The sequence below is a fragment of the Oncorhynchus tshawytscha genome, linkage group LG33 (genome assembly GCF_018296145.1).
Source record: "Oncorhynchus tshawytscha isolate Ot180627B linkage group LG33, Otsh_v2.0, whole genome shotgun sequence".
Taxonomy (NCBI): Eukaryota; Metazoa; Chordata; class Actinopteri; order Salmoniformes; family Salmonidae; genus Oncorhynchus; species Oncorhynchus tshawytscha.
Genome location: NC_056461.1, coordinates 34667814 through 34687289, shown reverse-complemented (window position 1 = coordinate 34687289; position 19476 = coordinate 34667814). Strand labels below are relative to the sequence as shown.

At 46.0% G+C, this 19476-nt stretch overlaps 1 protein-coding gene across 2 annotated transcripts in view; it reads left to right on the top strand.

The window, feature by feature from the left end:
* The window catches only part of LOC112230661 (neuronal migration protein doublecortin), a 99553-nt gene that overhangs the window by 13337 nt on the left and 66740 nt on the right, over nt 1–19476 (top strand). For both annotated transcript variants that reach the window (XM_042311279.1, XM_042311280.1), the window contains exon 3: nt 10235–10575. In XM_042311279.1, the coding sequence (XP_042167213.1) occupies nt 10235–10575 (341 nt within the window). The remainder of the gene's footprint in view (nt 1–10234; nt 10576–19476) is intronic.

The window sequence follows — 19476 nt, the reverse complement described above, 5'->3', positions numbered from 1 at the left end:
GTAGCATTGTTTAAAGTGGCTAGTGATATATTTTACATTTCCCATCAATTCCCATTATTAAAGTGGCTGGAGTAGAGTCAGTGTGTTGGCAGCAGCCACTCAATGTTAGTGGTGGCTGTTTAACAGTCTGATGGCCTTGAGATAGAAGCTGTTTTTCAGTCTCTCGGTCCCAGCTTTGATGCACCTGTACTGACCTCGCCTTCTGGATGATAGCGGGGTGAACAGGCAGTGGCTCGGGTGGTTGTTGTCCTTGATGATCTTTATGGCCTTCCTGTAACATCGGGTGGTGTAGGTGTCCTGGAGGGCAGGTAGTTTGCCCCCGGTGATGCGTTGTGTAGACCTCACTACCCTCTGGAGAGCCTTACGGTTGTGGGCAGAGCAGTTGCCGTACCAGGCGGTGATACAGCCCGACAGGATGCTCTCGATTGTGCATCTGTAGAAGTTTGTGTGCTTTAGGTGACAAGCCGAATTTCTTCAGCCTCCTGAGGTTGAAGAGGCGCTGCTGCGCCTTCTTCACGATGCTGTCTGTGTGGGTGGACCAATTCAGTTTGTCTGTGATGTGTATGCCGAGGAACTTAAAACTTGCTACCCTCTCCACTACTGTTCCATCGATGTGGATAGGGGGGTGTTCCCTCTGTTGTTTCCTGAAGTCCACAATTATGGAGGAAGGTGAGCTCACAGGGAGGTCAGGAGTGGCAGTCATTATGGAGGAAGGTGAGCTCACAGGGAGGTCAGGAGTGGCAGTCATTATGGAAGAAGGTGAGCTCACAGGGAGGTCAGGAGTGGCAGTCATTATGGAGGAAGGTGAGCTCACAGGGAGGTCGGGAGCGGGGGTCATTATGGAGGAAGGTGAGCTCACAGGGAGGTCGGGAGCGGGGGGTCATTATGGAGGAAGGTGAGCTCACAGGGGTTGGGATTGTATTGAGTGTGGGACATTATGGATAAAGGTGAGAACACGGGGTTGGGTGGTATGGAGTGGGGGTCATTATGGAGGAAGGTGTGCTCACAGGGAGGTCGGGAGTGGGGGTCATTATGGAGGAAGGTGAGCTCACAGGGGTTGGGATTGTATTGAGTGTGGGACATTATGGATAAAGGTGAGAACACAGGGGTTGGGTGGTATGGAATGGGGGTCATTATGGAGGATGGTGTGGTCATGGGGGTTGGATGGTAGGGAGTGGGGTCATTATGGATAAAGGTGAGAACACAGGGGTTGGGTGGTATGGAGTGGGTGTTATTATGGATAACGGTGAGCTCACAGGGGTTGGGATTGTATTGAGTGTGGGACATTATGGATAAAGGTGAGAACACAGGGGGTTGTATGGTAGGTAGTGGGGGTCATTATGGATAAAGGTGTGGTCACGGGGGTTGGGTGGTAGGTAGTGGGGGAGTTTGTTAATAGTTTTCTCCTTGGGTGACACCTATCATTCTAAGTTCTGTTAATGTGATTAGGAAAGGTTAAACAGAGGTATTCTGTCATCACCTGTAACACGGGAATAACGAGAGGCATGAACGTCTCCTGCTCTGAGATGGAGTCTAGTCTGGCTGGTCTAGCTGGCTGTAATCTCTGCATATTAAATATGATCATCTGATTGTTTACAGGGCAATGGAGCAGTGGGACGGTGTGCTATGCTAGTTTACACAGTGTACTCCAGAGACTCTGCTAAAAGCTGCTACTTGTTGAGCAGCAGAAGTACAGTCACTTCAGTCATGCTGTTAAATCTCAGTAATTCATTAGCAGTGATTCGGTCAGCGTCTCAGGAGCCAGCGAGCAGCAGTCTCAGTATGTCTGAAGCAGACCGATGATAGCATCAGAATGTCATCTAGAATGGAGGTTCTTCAACTTTTTCAGCTCTAGACCCAAGTGAGAAATGTACTGTCCTCAAACGACCCAAATTAAGAAATAGTCTGAAATAATACATGTTTACTCATAACTCGCGACCCCTGGTCTAGACTATGCTGGTTCAACATGTTTTCACCACTGTTCCTTCAATTTACCACCACTGTTCCACCACTGTACCACCACTTTACCCCCACTGTTCCTTCACTTTACCCCCACTGTTCCTTCACTGTTCCACCACTGTTCCTTCACTTTACCCCCACTGTTCCACCATTTTACCTTCACTCTTCCACCACTTTACCACCACTGTTCCTTCACTGTACCCACCACTGTTCCCCCACTGTTCCCACCACATTACCACCACTGTTCCCACCACTTTACCACCACTGTTCCCACCACTTTACCACCACTGTTCCACCACTTTACCACCACTGTTCCCACCACTTTACCACCACTGTTCCCCCACTGTTCCTTCACTGTTCCACCACTTTACCACCACTGTTCCCACCACTTTACCACCACTGTTCCCACCACTTTACCACCACTGTTCCACCACTTTACCACCACTGTTCCCACCACTTTACCACCACTGTTCCCACCACTTTACCACCACTGTTCCCCACTGTTCCCACCACATTACCACCACTGTTCCCCCACTGTTCCCACCACTGTTCCCACCACTTTACCACCACTGTTCCCACCACTGTTCCCCACTGTTCCCACCACATTACCACCACTGTTCCCCCACTGTTCCCCCACGGTTCCCACCACTTTACCACCACTGTTCCCACCACTGTTCCCACCACTTTACCACCACTGTTCCCACCACTGTTCCCCCACTGTTCCCACCACATTACCACCACTGTTCCCCCACTGTTCCCACCACTTTACCACCACTGTTCCCACCACTTTACCACCACTGTTCCCCCACTGTTCCCACCACTTTACCACCACTGTTCCCCCACTGTTTCCACCACTTTACCACCACTGTTCCACCACTGTTCCTTCACTGTTCCACCACTGTTCCTTCACTGTTCCACCACTTTACCACCACTGTTCCCCACTGTTCCCACCACTTTACCACCACTGTTTCCACCACTTTACCACCACTGTTCCACCACTGTTCCTTCACTGTTCCACCACTGTTCCTTCACTGTTCCTCCACTGTTCCACCACTTTACCACTGCTCTGTTCTGCTGTTGGTGTCCACCACTATACTGACTGCTTTAGTGCTCTGTGGGTTGATGGATTGTGATAATGATGCATCCTACTGTCTTCATGATCATCATAGTCAGTAGGGTGGACATGGATAGTGAAACAGTTTTCACAATTATGTCTTCCTCCTCTCATTGATATGCATGGTGTAGTGGTAGTCTGTTGCTGTCGTTGTGTGAAACCCTACACTGTTATTAGAGATTCTCACTGAGGTTTTTATCCGGTCAGTGACTCTCACTGGAATGTACATGTGGAATTCTCTGCTCAGAAGTGGAGGGAGAGAGAGCATTGCAATGAGTGCTTGGCAGGATCCAAAGCTGTAATCGCTGCGTCTGCATCCAGGAATTAGGAAATGGTTTCTAAATGGAGGCTGTTGTCCCAGTGGAACCATCCATCCATCTGCCTGGAGGCTGGAGCACAGGCAGCATTCTGTTTGATGAGCCGACAGACGGGGTCTCGGCCCCTCTCCTTGGCATGATGTAATGTAACGTCTCCTCCCCTCATTAGGGGGACTCCCCCACCTTTGATGTGATTGCTGAGTCTCAGACTCGTCATAATTATCCATACGGGAGTCTTACAGCCAGCTCAGCCAATCTCTCTCAGCAGAATATCATGAAGACTGCTGGATGCTCTACACACTGCCCTATCCCACCTGGACAAGAGGAACACCTATGTGAGAATGTTGTTAATTGACTACAGCTCAGCATTCAACACAATAGTCCCCTCCAAGCTTGACACTGCTCAAGGACCTGAGTATGAGCACCTCCCTCTGCAACTGGATCCTGGACTTCCTGACAGGCAGACCTCGGGTGGTGAGGGTAGTCAATAACACCTCAACACGGGTGGGCCTCCCAAGGGTGCTCGGCCCCCTCCTGTACATCTCTTACTCTGTTATATTAATACCCCCCTCAACAGTATCTGTTATTCCTTCTTAAGGTTGCAAAGGGAGGTTAAATTAGTGGAAACTAACAGAATTTTGGTAACTTCCAGGGTTTGTTTGGAATTTTATCAAATGACATCTAGTGGCATTTTTGGGCACAGATTGTCACACGTGTCTGTAGTTATCTCTGACCCTCTGTGTTGCCTTACTGCATGCAAAATATATCAAATAAGAGGATTTGAAAATAAACATTTGAATGACAAAGCTGTAAAACATTCTTCTAAATATAAACCATCAACTCTGTGATTTTCATTGGTGTTTAATATTCTTTTTTATTTTGATTTGAGTAATTTACCAGATGCTCTTATCCAGAGTGATTCACAGGAGCAATGCCTCGCTCAAGGGTGACGGTTTCAGCATATATGTACAGTATATCTTTTTTACACACATTTATTTGACTATGTCAGTATGTCTTTGTAAATGTGTTGGTGCCAAACTGGTGGCAGTTGTGAAAAAAAGTCAATAGTTGAAAGAGTTGCAGAGTTCATAAAAAATAATGCATTTGTTGATTCTATATATTTTTTTCATTAATTAGGCTATTTTCTCTTGAATCATATGATCTATCCACTAGAAACTCATGGACAATAGGGACACAGATATAGAGAAACATTTGTTTTTTTAAAGTTATTCAAGTATAAATGACCGAAGTTGCCATAGATTACCTGTTAATTACTTAAGTTACAGAATACTCAGGTAAATTTGGTAAGTTACCAGTAGCTTTGCAACTCTATTCCTTCTTGTTAGAAAGCCCAAAATAAGGTGGAAGTGGGTCTGTAACTATATAAAACAGGCTCTCCTGGGAATGAAGGGATTCACAGTCTGAGGAGGCTGACAGGTAGGCGGAGCTGAGCTTCCTCTCTCTCTCTCTCTCTCTCTCTCCAGACACCAGCTGGATCCCTGTATAGGGGGGAAGAACTGTTGCTGCCTGCCAAGAGAAATAGATCATATTGGGGCCTATTAATAGTATATAAATAGATCCTACTGCTACTTAGCGTTATAAAACGTTTTAGATTATGTTACGTTGCCAGCTGGGAAATGATCTATGGATGTTAAAAGGGATGACTTAAGGAAACAGAGAGCCTGCATGTTTGGACTACAACCAAAGAGGAAAAAAAGCAAGGACAAATGAAAAAGGGTATGAAGGGCCCTGTAGTGAAAGAGAAGGGATGTAGAAGGCAATAGTTGCACTATACAGCAGTTAGTTCATTACACTATGCTATTTGAAGTACAGCTTGCCAGTAATGTACTCTACCTTTTGGGTTCATTACCTTGAGACCACACCCCTCAGAGTAAGAAAACCCTGTAACCTTATACACTTCACTCTGATGCAATTACTTACCTCTCGACTCGTATGACCCGGGAATTCAGTGTCCTCTGCCAGTGTTGATTAAGACTCTCCCTCAACGCCATCTGCCCTGGAGGCAGAGTTTTTCAATTACACTCAACACCCCTGGCTAATTGTGCTGTTCACTTCCCTGGATACAATCCCTCTTTCCTACTGACACATCAACCATTGTCTTATCTTTCTACTGACACCAATGAACAGGAACACTAAACAACATGCCAATTCATTCCAGTGTGTGGCAGATGTATTTTCCTAAAAGCTTGGAAGCCCTTCAGGGGGTGTTTCTAGGGAAGGGGGTGGGGGAAAGGGGCTGGGATTATACAAATGATACAAAGAGAAAACCCTGGCTTCATTTGATCAAAATTAGGTGATCATCTCTTGTTTTCTGTTTAGGAAAGAGCGGGGCCTTGGGGGAGTGACTGTATGTTGTATGTGTGGGGCGGCTGAGGCGGGCCAGAAGAGACCATGTATGGCACTAGTGGCACACTGCAGTTTCATTTTACATTTACTGTTTTGTCATTTAGCAGATGTTCTTATGCAGAGCGTCTTACAGTAGTGAATGCATAAATGTTTTCATACTGGTCCCCTGTGGGAATTGAACCCACAACCCTGGCACTGCATGTACCATGCTCTACCAACTGAGCCCCCCCGCAAGATCAGAAAAATGTGCAGTTTCAAAGATAATCTCATGCTATTCTACACATTTTGCAATTGGGCTGAGAGAATTTAGGATTTTTTAAGCTTATTACTTGCAATTCTACCAATATGGCTGCCATTTTCACCCCAATCTGGAACGTTGAGGGTTTATGACACATGGCCATGGGCTGTTTTTTTGGCGGGCGACCATAGAGAGCCCCTAATCATTATAGGATATGTCATAAACCCTCAACGTTCCAGAATGGGGTGAAAATGGCAGCCATATTGGTCAGGGAGAAATCCAAACCAGTCTAGTTGGAATTAATGGCAGTAGAGGCATACTCCTGATTTTTACTTATGCAGGAAAATTAAACAAAGATGTGATATATCAGAAATTCTATAATAGAATACTTGTCATATAAATATTGTCATATAATCATAACAGTTTATTATGGGTTTTATACATTTTCTGTATGAATAGCCTAAAAAAATATGCAAACAGACCATAAATATCTCAATGTTTGTTTTCTTGGAAAGCTGAGAGTCCTTTTATATGATACAATATCAGTACTTGTAACTTGTCTAAGTCCTATCATCAACTGATTTTAGCCAGTGTATGGGTGGGAATTGAATGCATAGTTTGAATGGAAAGTCGACATTGGCAGTTAATTTGAAAAATATATGAAATCATTTCTCAAAATGTCTGGATAGCTAGCTAGCAAACATACAGTGCAGATACATTCTTCAAATGTATTATTTTACACGATCTTATCACAGCACTAGCAAACTATGTTCTACCAGCTCCCTGACCAAAATGGCTAACCTTTTATCCCATCATAAGAAGGTGTATGTTTGTGCAAGAGCGAGAGTTTGTGTGTGGTGGCGAGAAAGGGACAGGTCCTCCTCTTACAGAGGATAATGGACTTTGCGCTGTATTATCCCCCACTGTCCTTTGTCTGGTGCTGCAGTGGCACAGGGAGTGATGTCCTCTGGATCTCTCTGGCTCTCTACGTGATGGAGAGACCTCATTTAGGTCACTAACAGTGCAGTGCATGTAGGGAAATTAACCCAGACTGCTGAAGGAGGCTTCGGGCGCCAGCCGAACCGGTAAGGAGAACCGAACGAGTATGCTTGCATACTCCCTTAAAATACCTTTGCTTGAAAAAACGAGAGAAAAGTGGCAATAGTACTGTTTGTCCATCTTGAGACTCTGTAGCCAATATACACTTCCTCAAAATGGTCAGAATTAATCTAAGATAACTCAAGAAATCTGTCATTCGTTTTGACGTTTTTTGCTGAGGAAATCTTAGTCGCACAATCTATCTAAGATGTTTGGTGCAGTATTTCTCATGAAAATGAGTCTATTGTTGAATGACAATGAACACTTAATTGAAGAATCCCTACCATTGACCAATCACAGACGAAGGGGCGTAGACTTTCGTGTGCACGAACAGCCGGAATACCCTTTACGGAAGACCATTTAGAGGAAGGCTTACATGATACAGTATTAGCCCGAGTTAACTGCTGCACCACCTTACAGGCCTCTGGACCTTATGGTACTGTACGGGTCAGAGTACTGGATCTCAGCCCAAGCTGACAGTCCACCCAGGCATAAGGCTTAGTGGGACTGGTTGACTCATACGATCTGACCTTAGGAGAAATCAGGACCTGTTTACCTGGATGGAAGTGTTGAGGGTTGCCATTTACACTGTTGCTGGGCAGAATGCCCTACTGTATAGACTCGCTCAATTATAATAGTGAGAGGTAGCAGGCAGTTCTCCACCGTCCTACTACAGAATCTGCTAGATCTGATGAAAGAGAGATAAATATATTCTTTCCAGGTGCTGTGAGTAAGCAGTGCACTCTAGGTAGATGCTGTCATAACACTGTTTGAAAAGCTGTTTCTGCTGTCTCTGCACTTTTACACAGGACAGCCACAGTTTCAGATGTAGCATTGTGTGCTAGCGTAATTTATTCACTTTCCATTGGAAAAACATCTGTAGAAATATACCTATGATACTGTGTTGAATCTCATGACACAACATATCATGATTTTGAGCACCACAGGTAGGAAGACTTTAGTAGAAATTCACATTAGTATTTCAGCTAGACATGGAATATTATATTATAACAGTGTTTTGATGCACAAAGAGCTCATTTTAGACTTAACTTATTCATTTGCTTAGGCAAAGGCATGTAAATAATTGTGTGCGTTCTCCAGGGATGAACATGCTACCGTAGGCTATATAGCTTTGATCACGTCTCAATGACAGCGCCTTCTCTGTATGCCGTCTGGAACAAATGCAGAGAATATAATGAGTAGGAAGGAGGTGCCAAGTAGCCTAGCGGTTATGAGCATTGGACCAGCAACCGAAAGGTTGTTGGTTTGAATCCCCTAGCCGACTACGTGACAGATCTGTCGGTGCCCTTGTGCGACGCACTTAACCCTCTTGGCTCCTGTAAGTTGCTCTGCATAAGAGCATCTAGTAAAATGTAAATGTAGAGTGAGCTCTGTCCATCAACCATGTGACCTGTCACATACACCCACTGACAGGCAGATCTGGGGGAGTTCAGGGCTGACTATGTGGAAGCAGAAGCCCACTGCTTTTAAATGTAAAGAAAAGTAAAGGTTTGTCAGTTTCATTGCCCCTCTGGTCGTTCTGTCCTCTGGTGTGTCATTGCTCCTCTGGTCGTTCTGTCCTCTGGTGTGTCATTGCTCCTCTGGTCGTTCTGTCCTCTGGTGTGTCATTGCTCCTCTGGTCGTTCTGTCCTCTGGTGTGTCATTGCTCCTCTGGTCCTTCTGTCCTCTGGTGTGTCATTGCTCCTCTGGTCGTTCTGTCCTCTGGTGTGTCATTGCTCTTCTGGTCGTCCTGTCCTCTGGTGTGTCAATGCTCCTCTGGTCTTCCTGTCCTCTGGTGTGTCATTGCTCTTCTGGTCTTCCTGTCCTCTGGTGTGTCATTGCTCTTCTGGTCTTCCTGTCCTCTGGTGTGTCATTGCTCCTCTGGTCGTCCTGTCCTCTGGTCGTCCTGTCCTCTGGTGTGTCATTGCTCCTCTGGTCGTCCTGTCCTCTGGTGTGTCATTGCTCCTCTGGCACCTAGCTAGCTCTCATCACCAGCCTGATGAGTTTTGTCTCCCAGCTCTCGCTCCTGCAGATTCCATCTATCTTTCTCTGATTCGCTTCCTCTCTGTGACAGGGATCATCAGTCTATCCACTGACTGTCCTGTCTCTTCTCCTCTTCTCTCTCTTCAGCCTCAAAACATTACACTCGCTTCTCCTCTCCACTTCAGGGTCTTGTGGGTTGAATAGTTATACCTAATTTCTAGCCCCTTTCATGTAGTTAGTCTCTCTGTATATCAAATGTTTATCCCTGACTCTCTTAACTGGAGGCCAGTATAGATGTCATCCTGTCACTGGTCTATAGAGAACACCTATAGCTGGCCCTGGTGTGATGAAACCCCTGATCCACAGAGACCTGTCCCGTTACTGCTCCTCCTACAGTACACTACATACAAGGTCACAGTAGGACCACCCTCCTCCTACAGGTCACAGTAGGACCACCCTCCTCCTACAGGTCACAGTAGGACCACCCTCCTCCTACAGGTCACAGTAGGACCACCCTCCTCCTACAGGTCACAGTAGGACCACCCTCCTCCTACAGGTCACAGTAGGACCACCCTCCTCCTACAGGTCACAGTAGGACCACCCTCCTCCTGCAGGTCACAGTAGGACCACCCTCCTCCTGCAGGTCACAGTAGGACCACCCTCCTCCTGCAGGTCACAGTAGGACCACCCTCCTCCTGCAGGTCACAGTAGGACCACCCTCCTCCTGCAGGTCACAGTAGGACCACCCTCCTGCAGGTCACAGTAGAACCACCCTCCTCCTGCAGGTCACAGTAGAACCACGGGTCTTTATGATCAGTATGTTTTAAACTTCTGGGAGAATAACTTCTAGTTTGCCAACACACTATGAGAGTAGGAGGCTGTTTTTCTGTCCTCAGTTTATCTTGAATCCATGCATTTAGATCAGATGTAGTGGGGATGCATAGTTTACATGAAGATGTGTTGGTATTGTCTCCCTCACGAAGGTCTGTGACATCTGAGCTGGTTATCCTCCAAGCTTTAACTCCACACCTCTACTTACGATAGTACTGATGTTGGGCTCCTTTTGAAGCAAATATTTCCTCAGTTTATGTCAAACAAAGTAGATTATTTCATATTCCTTACGGCGTTCTCTCTTTGTCTCTCCTCTCACCCCCTCAGGAGAGAGCTACGTCTGTGCGTCCGAGAACGTCTACAAGAAGGTTGACTACACGAAGAACGTCAACCCCAACTGGTCTGTGAACGTGAAGGCCTCGGCCAGCCAGAAGAACCTGCAGAGCCTGGCCAGCAAGCAGGCCAACGAGGCCCGGGAGGGTAAGGAGTTTGTTCGCCCCAAGCTGGTGACGGTGATGCGGAGTGGCGTGAAGCCGAGGAAGGCCGTCCGCGTGCTGCTCAACAAGAAGACAGCGCACTCCTTCGAACAGGTGCTCACCGACATCACAGAGGCCATCAAGCTGGAGAGCGGCGTGGTCAAGAGGATCTACACACTGGACGGAAAGCAGGTAGGTCACACATTCACTCACACTGGCACACGTCAACACCCAGTTCACCTCCAGAATGTTAGTTGGACTCAGATCGATGTCAGACTAAGGTCACATTCAGCACTACTAACCCTGAGTCATTATACAAACATCTGAAACAAACATGAATCAAAAATATACCTAAGAAGTCTCTTGTGTTTAGTTCTGTCTCTGTTGATATTGAGAGGCAGCCTGACAATGCCGTATAGTTTGTTTTGCTGTCCCTATAAGGTCGTTTCTATTCAGGCTCTAGGGAACATGCAACCTGGAATAAGAGGATAAAAGCTGGAATAAGTAAAGAGTATGTTTAAATACTGATGTCATTTCTAATCATTCAAAATTTGCCAGCAGCATAGCACTGCTGGTTTGCTTCTGAAGCTAAGCAGGGTTGGTCCTGGTCTGTCCCTGGATGGGAGACCAGATACTGCTGGAAGTGGTGTTAGAGGGCCAGTAGGAGGCACTCTTTCCTCTGGTCTAAAATATCCCAATGCCCCAGGGCAGGGATTTGGGACACTGCCCTGTGTAGGGTGCTGTCTTTTGGATGGGATATTAAATGGGTGTCCTGACCCTCCGAGGTCATTAAAGATCCCATGGCACTTATCGTAAGAGTAGGGGTGTTAACCCCGGTGTCCTGGCTAAATTCCCAATCTGGCCCTCGAACCATTACGGTCACCTAATAATCCCCAGTTTACAATTGGCTCATTCATCCCCCTCCTCTCCCCTGTAACTATTCCCCAGTCGTTGCTGCAAATGAGAACGTGTTCTCAGTCAACTTACCTGGTAAAATAACAGATAAATAAAGAAGAGAATAAAGTCATGTTATTTCATCCCAAAGACTTTTCCTATTACCACAATAAGGTGTTACCTGGTGTATGCCTGGGCCTAGCTTTATGTGTTCCCGCAGGTCGATCATCCCATTTTGGGTTGTTAGGTGCTGTGTAGAGAAACCAACCGGTCCACAGCAGCACCAGGACGTTGAGTCCATGGGTCAGGGGCGACTCACTGACGAGGTGCAACTCATTTGTCTGTTGAGACATACCCACACACCCCTGACTTGACTAAGCAGCCTACCAGTTGGCTGAGGTGGGAAGATTCATCAGAAACGGTGCAGATGGCTCAGACCAAAGACTGATGCTTCTTCAGAGAGCTGGACTGACATCAGAAAGTCCCACAGCGATCCATCCATCACTCAGTCAGAAAGGAAGGCAGACAGAGGTCAGGCAGGAGATGGACTCTTTTGCTGCCTTGGTTCCCAGCTCTCTAACAGACCTGCAGTGGAATGGAAACACCCATATAGGCTAGTTCCTGATAATCAATACGTGAATTGGCTGTTTCATCAGGATCTTCATGACTCAGATGAGATAGAATAGACCTTTACAGCCCAACCATGAAAGGAACATTGCCTTGTTATGAGGGGTTGTAATGCACCATAAGGCATATGAACATTTAAATGACTAATATCCATATGAATCTATTTACACTGCCAGGAGGCCACTCAAAGTGCAGCAATTAGCAGCTGTAAAGACAAAGGGCCAGCTGTCCGTAGGCTCTTAAAGCAGTTTAAAGGTTTTCGGTACAATAGAGTAGTAGAAATGGAGGTAATGACATAGTGTGTGAGGGCTCCTCTGAGAGGTTAAAGTGCCTCTACCTCAGCAGGCAGCCACAGCCCTGGCCTGGTCAGCCCCAGAGAGACACCGAGGACACATCAGGAGGCACAAACAACCCTGATGACCTGACATAGAGAGAGGACATTACATCCACGTTCTAAAGGGTGTCGGCAGTGGTAGAGCGACATCTGCAATTTTTTGTTTTTTTTTAAACGATGGCATCGTTGATTTCATGTCCTTGCTGGGAGCAAAAGACAATTCTGCCCCGTCATAATGCATCTGACCCTGTTCATTAGAATGCCCTCTTCTCCTGGCTGTCCAACACCACTCAGTGCTGCAAGAGACCAGGCTCAATTAGGCTCCAGTACTATAGACCCAGTCCTAGTGTTTACAGATATGGTTAAACTGACTGCTAATCTCTTGTGTCTGGACCACTCTGATTGTATCAGTCATCAAACAGGCATCTGAGGCCACGGTCGGCAGACTAACTAAGGAAACCCCCCCCCCTCTTGTGGAGAAGTCAGATCTCCTCTGCTTTTTGTTCTGCTGATTGAGGAGAATGGGATTGTGCTCCCTCTGTTATTTCTTCATTATTATTCCTGTTAATAACGGCAAGATGTAAGTCCAGCAGGCTTTAGAGGAGGACAGAGCTGCAGTGTGGAGATAGCAGGCTGATTCAACTTTAATATCCCACCCTAGGGGCTCACTGCATGGCTGCCCCAAGTCACTGTCTCCTAGTAGGCCCCTTACGATTTCTGTCACTTTGAGCCTAGGCAGTGTTGTCTATTTTGTTTTAGATATAAGGCAGCTGTGGGTCAATATGGATGGAAACATGCTGGACTTATGTCTGTGTCTGCGCACATGCATGTTTGTGTGTGTACACAATAATGTCCAGGATTTCTATTCACATTCAGTCTCACATGAAGTCTGATCAGCATATTTCACTGACCCAGTCGGGAGCGATCTCACACCAGGAAACTGAAACTCACAAAACCTGGATGTAGGGCTGTGACGGTCTTGGAATTTCAGGTTACGGTTATTGGCCAGGAACAATGTACATGGTCACTGTCATAAGCGTTGGGAGGGGGGATTGGCAAAGACTCAAAATAAACACATTGCTTTTCTCTGCAACTTCACTATTACCATTACACTTTGTTATTATCAGAAGCATTTCATTATTATTCAAGTTATTATTACCTCTAAGTATTAGTCAGGTTTACAAATGAAGAAACATCAGATTGGAGAGGAATTACTGAAAGAATATAAATTTCTGATTTTGAAGCACTAAACCATTCACACCAAGTCCGATGCGTTTTGCCCTCCACTTTTCCGAACAATTCACATAACGTCACCTCATTCTCTGTGGCAATATGTTGTTCAAAGTAGAGTTCTTCACAGGTCCCAAAAATTCTGACTGTACCCGAGGACAGTCGGACCTGTTCCGAAAAGGCCAGTGGAAAAACAGACCCAAACAGACACATCCCGGTTCGGATCCGCAAGTAGGAAGAGAGAGCAAAAGAAACCTCAGACCGGGCACTGCAAATTTATTAACAATAAGAAAACAGAAATACCGTAAGTATTCAGACCCTTTGCTATGAGACTCTAAATTGAGCTCGGGTGCATCCTGTTTCCATTGATCATCCTTGATAAGTTTTGACAACTTGATTGCAGTCCACCTGTGGTAAATTCAATTGGTTGGACATGATTTGGAAAGGCAAACACTTGTCTATATAAGGTCCCACAGTTGACATTGCATGTCAGAGCGAAAACCAAGCCATGAGGTCAAAGGAATTGTCTGTAGTGCTCCGAGACAGGATTGTGTCAAGGCACAGATCTGGGGAAGGGTACCAAAAAATGTCTGCAGCATTGAAGGTCCCCAAGTTCACAATGGCCTCCATCATTCTTACATGGAAGAAGTTTGGAACCACCAAGACTCTTTCTGGAGCTGGCCTCCCGGCCAAACTGAGTAATCAAGGAAGGAGGGCCTTGGTCAGGGAGGTGACCAAGAACCCGATGGTAACTCTGACAGAGCTCCAGAGTTCCTCTGTGGAGATGAGAGAACATTCCAGAAGCACAACCATCTTTTCAGCACTCCACCAATCAGGCCTTTATGGTAGAGTGACCAGACAGAAGCCACTCCTCAGTAAAAGGCACATGACAGGCACCTCAGTAAAAGGCACCTAAAGGACTCTCAGACCATAAGAAACAAGATTCTCTGGTCTGATGAAACCAAGATTGAAATCTTAGGCCTGAATGCCAAGCGTCACGTCTGGAGGGAACCTGGCACCATCCCGATCTAACATCTCTGGAAAGACCTGAAAAGAGCTGTGCAGCAACGCCTCCCATCCAACCTGACAGAGCTTGAGAGGATCTGCAGAGAAGAATGGGATAAACTCCCCAAATACAGGTGTGCCAAGCTTGTAGCGTCATACCCAAGAAGACTCAAGGCTGTAATCGCTGCCAAAGATGCTTCAACAAAGTATTGAGTAAAGGGTCTGAATACTTATGTAAATGTAATATTTCCGTTTTTTTATTTTTAATACATTTGCTAAAATGTCAACCTGTTTTTGCTTTGTCAGCCCATTGTGTGTAGATTGATGAGGGGAAAATAACAATTTAGTTAATTTTAGAATAAGGCTGTAACGTAACAAAATGAGGAAAAAATCAAAGGGTCTGAATACTTTCCGGGGACACAATGAATAGCAATATAGTTTGATTATAGTTTGAGCATTTTTTTAAATAACTAATAGGCATCGAACCTCTTGCTTGATGAATAGCTATAAAATAGTCTACAATGAACTGATGGGAAAGTTTGAACGGTGATAGACATGTAGCCTAGCTCTGGTGTGGTGTGATCACATTGGCTAAATTCATACCTTGCTGCACTGATGCATTTCTAACGTAAAAAAACAGGCAGAGAGAAATGTATTAATTCAATTCACACAACAAACTTGTTCCGAATAAATAATTGAGGGATTGTGGCAGGACGATATTTTCACAGTTGGCATGAACGGTGTCATAAACAAATGTGCTCGTATTTATTATTTTCTTCATAATTATTCTGACAAAAATAACAGACCTTTTTTTTTTTAGAACGGGCCTGAAAATATTACATGACGGGAGCGTTTGACAGGCTACTTTAGGAATCTATCAGAATGGACATACTGGAGGCAATAGACTCAGAGCCAGAACAACCTTGTCAACTGCTGTTGAATAATTCATGAATGGTCAGACACATACAACCTTTTTTTAAGAGAAGACCAATTCATGTATTTACTAGCAAGCAATGAGAATGTGCTTTAAATAAAAGAAAGTCCTCTTTTTTTAAATTGAAGTGGCATAGCCTATAGATTCTACTCCAACGTGGGATTAGCTGCTGGAGCTGTTGGAAAGAGGACATGTAGACCGTTTAAAAGACAGACGGACTAAGTTAACAAAATAATTGCTTTATCTACATAAAAAGAATAATAATAATGAATGTAAGCCTGTTTAAACGGGTTTGACGGTCTTCATCCCTAACTGTCAGTCACGTGGTTATACTGTACCATCACAGCCATACCTGCATGAGAATTACACTAATAACATGTCAAACCTCTTTAGCGTGTATACAAAATGGGGATGTTTTTCCTAAACGAGAGACGCTGTCAAAAGTTCATTGTCTGCTTAAAGGCACTAGACCTTCTTTTGGATTGAATCTCAGATCTGTTGTCTCTCTGTCTCTCTCTAACTCTAGGAACTGTTGGCTGTTGCATGCTATGAATGTTTAATAAGATGCACTTCACACACTGATTTTTATTGCTGGTTGTATGACTGCATGTGCCATATGTACAGTTTGATGTGATATGATTGTACATATCATCTGTTATTTTCTGTGTGAAAGCCACACGTTTGCCTTTGTGTATTACGCAGCACACTCTTAAACCCACATGGCTCTCAGATGCCATCGTGTGTAGCAGTAACAAACCCACTCTAACCATGTGTTCACCAGCCTAATCAAAGTGTATTATAATACACTGTGTCTGTTTCTCAGAATGTGTCTCCAGTCCTGAGGTTCATTGTAATGCACAGACACGTAGCTTCTGGAGTGATGAAACTGCGATGTGAGTAGTATTAGGGCTCTCTTTGTGTGCTGAAGCTGGCGAGGCGGGGTGGCTAGGCTAGCTGCAGACTGTAGGCGAGGCAGGGGCGATGTGCTGCTGGTGATATGGTAGGGGGAGTCTTGATGCAGTGCCAGCCCCTCCCTGATCCTGCACCGTTCCTACTCTTCCCATTCCTCACCGACAGCTGGTGTGACTGGTTGCTAGGTGACCACATCCGAAGCACAAAGAGAGCCCAGCTGGTGTGACTGGTCTATCAGTCACCACATCCAGTGTGTGTGTGTGTTTCAATATCAGCTGCCATGTATGCAGTGCTTGACTTGGACTGAAATAGGTGTCTGTACTCATTTTGGGTGCAGGTACTGTTTCTATTTAGCTCTAAGATACTGTTGAGCTAATATTCCATAAGAGGAACAGGAGCTCAAGCAGTAGCTAGAACATTTAAGATGCCGGTACTACTGCCCCAGTCAAGTACTGCATGTATGTAAGGTATGTTCATTGTACACTGTCTGGGTATGTGTGTGTGTGTGTGCTTTGCATAAGAATTTGACAGTGTGTGTGTTAAAGGGAGCGAGAGAGGCAGATTCGTGGGGCCAGCTTATTGCACCTTATCCTGCAATTTGTCCTTGAATGCGGACTTTACCACTGTTAATTGCTATGTGAAGATATAGCCCCCCATCAGCCGCCGACACCCTCCTTCGCTGTCAGTGAGTAAAACGCCACAATTTTCTCCTCAACAGCCTGCGCATTCAGACCCAAGGAGAACAGGGGCAGGGTGATGGGGTACAGGATGCATTCTCCAGTTTAAAAAACAGAAAATTGGGATCTGTTTTATATTCACTGCAGGGGATAATTATTCCTTGTATCTAAAAAGCTGGAGTGAATTCCTTCATTCGCCCTCTCCTGTCTTTCCAGGGTACATCAGGGAGGAGAGACTTATTTTCCTGGCAGCCATTTTGTCCCTATTTTTTCCTAATAGCTGTGTTCATGGTAGAGTGACTCACTAAATGCCACTGTCCTTTTAACTTGAGGGCTCTCCCAGAACAGGTGTTTTTTTTTAGCTTGTCCTTGGCTTATAACAGCAAGTTCAGGCAAATTGTCGATCAGATTCTTTGTGACTGACACCACAATCGTTTTCTAATATTTGCTGTATTGGGAGTAGGTCTCCAATCTTTCTTTAAATCATCTATTAATTTAAGGAAGACACTGTGTTGTGGCCTCTCGTTTTAGAATGTTCATTATTGCATCAAGGTCCTGAACTGAGCTTGGCCATATGGCTTGTAAAGTCATTTCCTACAAAGAGGCACTATAGATGCTAATTAGCACTCAATTCAATCTCATACGTCCATTTTCCCTGCACATGGTCATGCCCCCCCAGTTTGGCCAGTGAATCGGTGAATATGGTTTAGGTACGTATGCTTCATGTTTAAATGTTCCCAGGTTGAATGCCTGTAAATCTGACTTTCCTCTGGAGATTGCAGGGTTCTTTCTGTCTGCTCCTCTGATCAGGGGAGGGTTTGCAAGGCATGCAGTGGAGGCGGTTGCCATGGCAATTTACTCCACAGTGATTGACTCGGTGTCTGTGACAATGGCTACGCAGCAAAATACGCTGAGTCTGCTCTTTACATTCTGTAACGGAGCTAGCCACAGAACTCCTAACCTCTCACATTCGTATTCACAATCCTTCCTTCTTCCTACCCTGCCTCGCTCGTACAGGATTTGAGAGAGAGAGAGATGGATGAGCTGAACAAGGGGCATGGCCACATCATAAAGCATCCTGACTGAACAGACATAGCTGCAGGCATCTGGTGCTGCCCTCACCCCAACCCCCATATCTAGCCCACATCAACAAGTGACCACAACCTGTGGGGATGAGCAGAATAAATCTAATAACACCAGAGCCACATCAGTCAGAGCCACATGGCCAGCCTGGCCGTCTCAATGGAGATAGCATGGAGGCAGCAGTGTGTGCATGGCGGAACCTCGGCAGCATTTGGAGCCCATTAGTGACATCACAGCTGTGATGTGTGACCCTGGGGGCCTCCGGAACATCAGGCACCAGCTGGCCCCCATAACTCTACGGAGCTGGCTGCCCCGGCTGGCTACCCCGGCTGGCTGCCCCGGCTGGCTGCTCGGTTGGCTGCCCCGGCTGGCTGCCCCGGCTGGCTGCCCCGGCTGGCTGCCCCAGCTGGCTGCCCCGCTGGCTGCCCCGCTGGCTGCCCCGGCTGGCTGCCCCGGCTGGCTGCCACGGCTGGCTGCCCGGCTGGCTGCCCCGGCTGGCTGCTCGGCTGGCTGCTCGGCTGGCTGCCCCGGCTGGCTGCTCGGCTGGCTGCCCTGGCTGGCTGCCCCGGCTGGCTGCTCGGCTGGCTGCTCGGCTGGCTGCTCGGCTGGCTACGCGGCTGACTAAAATCTGTTTCACTACTGCTGCCCTCAACACCGTTTAAAGAACCAATGCTGGCAGCCAGCGGGGCAGCCAGCATGGGCCAATCAGAGCTCTGTAATAGGCCGATCACGGTCTTTTACAGGCAGGGACCTCTTCATTTAACAGTTTTATGTTCTATTAGTCATATCTACAGGATACAGGTGTGGTATACACCATCCAATGAAATGTTTACTTGCAGGTTTCGTCTCGACAATGCAACAACAATAATAAATAAGAAAAGATAAGAATATGAACAAAGTAAATCAAATAAGCATTTTAGCATCAGTATAATACGGGAAGGCACAATTTATTGTTCAATATTTACGTGTGTTTGAGAAGAGGGAATAGGGGGGCAAGTGTTTTAAATTGTGCAGTATTTAGAAAACACAAGTCTGGTAGCAGCAGTTGTGATGTGTGTGTGTATAGCATGAATGTGTGAGTGCGTGCGTGCCTGAGTGAGTGCATGTGTACTAAGGTGCTGAGAATCAGTGCAGGTGGTCAGTCCAGGTCAAGTATTCAGCAGTCTGATGGCTTGTAGATAGAAACTGTCCCTGAGCCTGTTGATATTGGACCTCATGCTCCGGTACTTTCTGATCGACGGTAAGGGTGTAAACAGCTCGTGGCTGGGCTTAGCTGGTGCTTAAGGAAGAAAGGTTAATGGTGATTGACTGTTAAGACCGTGTTTAATTATAATAGTACTGACCAGTGGACAGATGTTAACGTAGTGATTTTAGCATGGTTTGACTGCCATGGTTAT